The sequence below is a fragment of the Rhododendron vialii genome, chromosome 6a (genome assembly GCF_030253575.1).
Source record: "Rhododendron vialii isolate Sample 1 chromosome 6a, ASM3025357v1".
Lineage (NCBI taxonomy): Eukaryota > Viridiplantae > Streptophyta > Magnoliopsida > Ericales > Ericaceae > Rhododendron > Rhododendron vialii.
In genome coordinates, this window is record NC_080562.1 from 29100143 (window position 1) to 29103594 (window position 3452).

General features: G+C 36.7%; 1 protein-coding gene across 2 annotated transcripts; it reads left to right on the forward strand.

Moving 5' to 3' along the window:
* Positions 1-220: 220 nt before the first annotated feature.
* LOC131330120 (probable LRR receptor-like serine/threonine-protein kinase At3g47570) lies at positions 221-2936 on the forward strand. 2 transcript variants are annotated; one of them, XR_009200972.1, is made up of 3 exons: positions 221-1461; positions 1582-2006; positions 2736-2936. XR_009200972.1 is itself a non-coding variant. In XM_058363607.1 (3 exons), the coding sequence occupies exons 1-2, from the start codon at positions 1341-1343 to the stop codon at positions 2004-2006; spliced, it is 546 nt and encodes a 181-aa protein (XP_058219590.1). In that variant the 5' UTR covers positions 1285-1340; the 3' UTR covers positions 2736-2933. The 2 variants fall into 2 exon arrangements, 1 of the variants encoding a protein (XP_058219590.1); XM_058363607.1 differs by having other exon boundaries at positions 1285-1461; positions 2736-2933.
* The last annotated feature ends 516 nt before the right edge of the window (positions 2937-3452 follow it).

Below are 3452 nucleotides of genomic sequence, written 5' to 3' on the forward strand. Positions count from 1 at the left end.
TTAAAATTTTTAATAAAAAATATGTATGTATTGTAAAGCCTAGTTTTGCACGCCAAACACTTATTTAGGGATAGAGGGAGTAACAATTATAAATAACTAACAAGTGTAGTTTGGAGGGCCAAAATATTAATATTTTGACACTTATCAGAAGTATCCCGTTAAGTCTGGGCAAATGTCAAATGTTGGTGGAACTAAGACTTCAACAAAATGATCCTATGGGTACCATACCCCGAGAAGTTATGTGTCTCTCATCATTACTGTATTTGAACATTTCTCAAAACAATTTCACCGGTTCTCTTCCAATGGAAATTTGAAATTTAAAAAATCTCGAGGAACTATATATTTCTGAGAACATGTTATCTGGTGAAATTCCAAGCAGTCTTGGTAGCTGCATAAAATTAAGGTTGTTGTACATGGAGGCAAACAAATTCTCGGGAATCCTAACTTGGTCTTTAAGTAACTTGAGAGGTATGGAGGAAATAGATATTTCTCAAAACAATTTCTTAGGAAAAATCCCCAACTATTTTGAGGATTTTGTCTTCTTGCGTAAATTGAATCTGTCATTCAATGATTTTGAAGGAGTGGTACCAGAAATAGGCATATATGGGAATGTTACTGCAATTTCTATGAAGGGAAACAATAAGCTTTGTGGAGGTGTAGCTGAACTGGAGCTACAAAGTTGCAACTCCAAAGGGTTTAGAAAGAAAAGATTTTCTCTTACCATGATTTTAATAATCTTGTTAGCTTGTGGGCTTCTAGGACTAAGTCTGATGTTGTGTTTACTCTATCGTTGTTCGTTTAGAAAGAGAACAAATGCATCTTCTTTCAGGTTATTAGGGAACTCGTTTCTGGAACTGTTGTACCAAAGTCTACTTAAAGCTGCTGATGGGTTCTCGCTAGCGAATTTGATTGGTATCCGTGGCTTCGGTTCAGTATATAGAGGAATTCTTGATCATGGAGGTAAAGTTGTTGCTGTTAAGGTACTAAATCTAGACTTCGCTGGAGCTTTGAAGAGTTTCACAACGGAGTGTAAAGCCTTGAAGAACATCAAACACCGAAATCTTGTAAAGGTGCTCACGGCATGTTCAAGTGTTGACTATCAAGGCAATGATTTCAAAGCTCTGGTATATGAGTTCATGGTCAATGGAAGCCTAGAGGAGTGGCTGCATTCGAATGAGAATGGACATAGGGTGCGCAATGAGTCAAGAAGATTAAATCTTCTTCAGACGTTAAACATATTGATGTCGCCTCTGCACTTGATTATCTCCACCATCATAGCTCAAAACCAATAGTTCACTTCATGTGATTTGAAGCCCAACAACGTTCTTCTGGATGAAGAAATGACAGGACATGTAGCTGATTTTGGGCTAGCAAGATTCTTTCGAGATACTACATGTACTTCTTCTGCAAATCAATCAAGTTCCATTGGCATAAGGGGGTCTATTGGTTATGCGGCTCCAGGTTAATTTACTTCTTATATAGCACTTTTGGCTTTCCTTTACTTCCCAAAATATAGACCATATTCACATATCCAAAATTCTTCGAAATTGTAATTGGATTTTTTCACCCCGTAAATTGTAGAGTATGGCATGGGAAATGAAGTGTCAACATCCGGTGATGTGTATAGTTACGGAATCCTTATATTGGAAATGTTTACAGCCAGGAGACCAACTGATAGCATGTTTACTGATGGTACGACTCTCCACAACTTTGCTAAGATAGCTCTGCCTGAACAAATAGAGAGCATTGTTGATCCAACACTGCTTCAACAAAGAGAACAAGGGCAGGCAAGCTTAAGCATAAAAAATGGTCGTAGCCAAAGTTTTGCTGGAAGTCACAAGGTTCGGAAGATCTTGATTTCAATACTTAATGTTGGGATTGCCTGTTTAGAAGAACTTCCTAGAGATCGACCGACGATGAATGAGGTTCTTACTCGATTGCATGCGTCCAAGAAGACTCCTGTTGGAGATGGAAATGGATCAGAGTTTAAGTGTGACTATGACTAGGTATGAACCATTCACGTTTTCAAATGTCTCAGCAAGCCTGCATTTCTTACGAAACTATTTAAACTCTGTACTAAGCCAGCAATCTTCAGTTTCTTTCCTATGCTCTTATGATGATAACTTATAAGGCCTTAGAGCAATTCTCCTTTATAGCCCATCTCCAAACATTAACATTTTGAAGTTTGACCTATTCACAAAAAAAGAAAAAAGAAAAAGAAAAAGAAAAAAAAGAACATTCTGAAGTTTTCCAAACTCATCCATGTTCCCAGTCCAGTACTAGTGTTTCATTTTTGATATGTAACTAATTTTTGCTATTGTTTCTGTTCTATTTTTTGTCATCCTAAGATTCTTGAGGGAAGGAAAGTCCATTTATGGCTTGCAGCAATCAATTAGCCTTTTGAAAGTAAAACCCTATTTCTTCAGCAAACTTAAGGAGAAACTAAATCAGCTATATTCGTGTTACAATTTACCTTCAAAACATTTTGAAAATACCGTAGAATCAAAATTTTATCCAACCAAAATTTCCAAATTCCTATTGAACATACTGGAATCTTAGATTTCACAAGTTTAGGTTTGGGCACGTGATTTTCTTGTTCCTAATTTTTGATTCTTGGAACTGAATTTTTTAGCTCTGTTGCTTCTTGCCTATGTGTTAAAGTAGTTACATATCTAAGTGCATCGAACTGTCTCAACTCTCAACAATTCTAACCATTTTTGTTTCTCTAATCATAGGTAATTGAGGTGTGATTGGCCGTAAAATATCTCGTGGCTTAAAATTTTTCATTGCAAGTGATGCTGCATAATTGCTTTAGCTGCTTCTTATGGATACCGTCCTTCCCTTTATTTTATGGGTTTTTTGTGCGAAAAATGCAACGTATGTCCTATAATTGTCCTTTCAGTTTGCTAAATAAAAAGTCCTTTTAGAAGGCGACATGACTTGCAATGACAATTCTCTCTTTTACTTCATATAGACATCATAGTTCCAATAGAATGGTAAAACGGGTTTACGCAAACGCTTTGCAATATCGTGGCAGACACCAATGTTCTAAATTCATAACTCCGCCTGAGAGCAGTGCATACATTTTGAACACATAACACAAAAATTATCCAATTTCTGCAAATAGTACTTTTAGCTTGACCTCAGATTTGTGAAACTCCAGAAAATGTATCCTAGTAGGTAGAAGTGGCAATCTCAACCCATATTTTTTCTAACCCGCCCAATCCGCCCACTTATAACCCAACCCAACCCAACCCGTCCATATTATATAATGGGTTTATATGGGTTGAACCCATATCAACCCATATTTATATGGGTTTAGGTGGGTTAAAAATGGGTTCATTATGGGCTAGACTTAAAAAGACCCAAATGTCTCGCTACTCTTTCTTTTTTTGTCTCGATACTCTTTTCTTTCTCTATCACTGTGACTAGTAGTAAACTAAGAACTGTGG

Coding starts and splice junctions, on each gene's coding strand:
- LOC131330120 (XM_058363607.1), top strand. CDS start 1,341: ATGACAGGACATGTAGCTGATTTTGGGCTAGCAAGATTCTTTCGAGAT. Junction 1,462..1,581: donor TATTGGTTATGCGGCTCCAG/GTTAATTTACTT, acceptor CGTAAATTGTAG/AGTATGGCATGGGAAATGAA.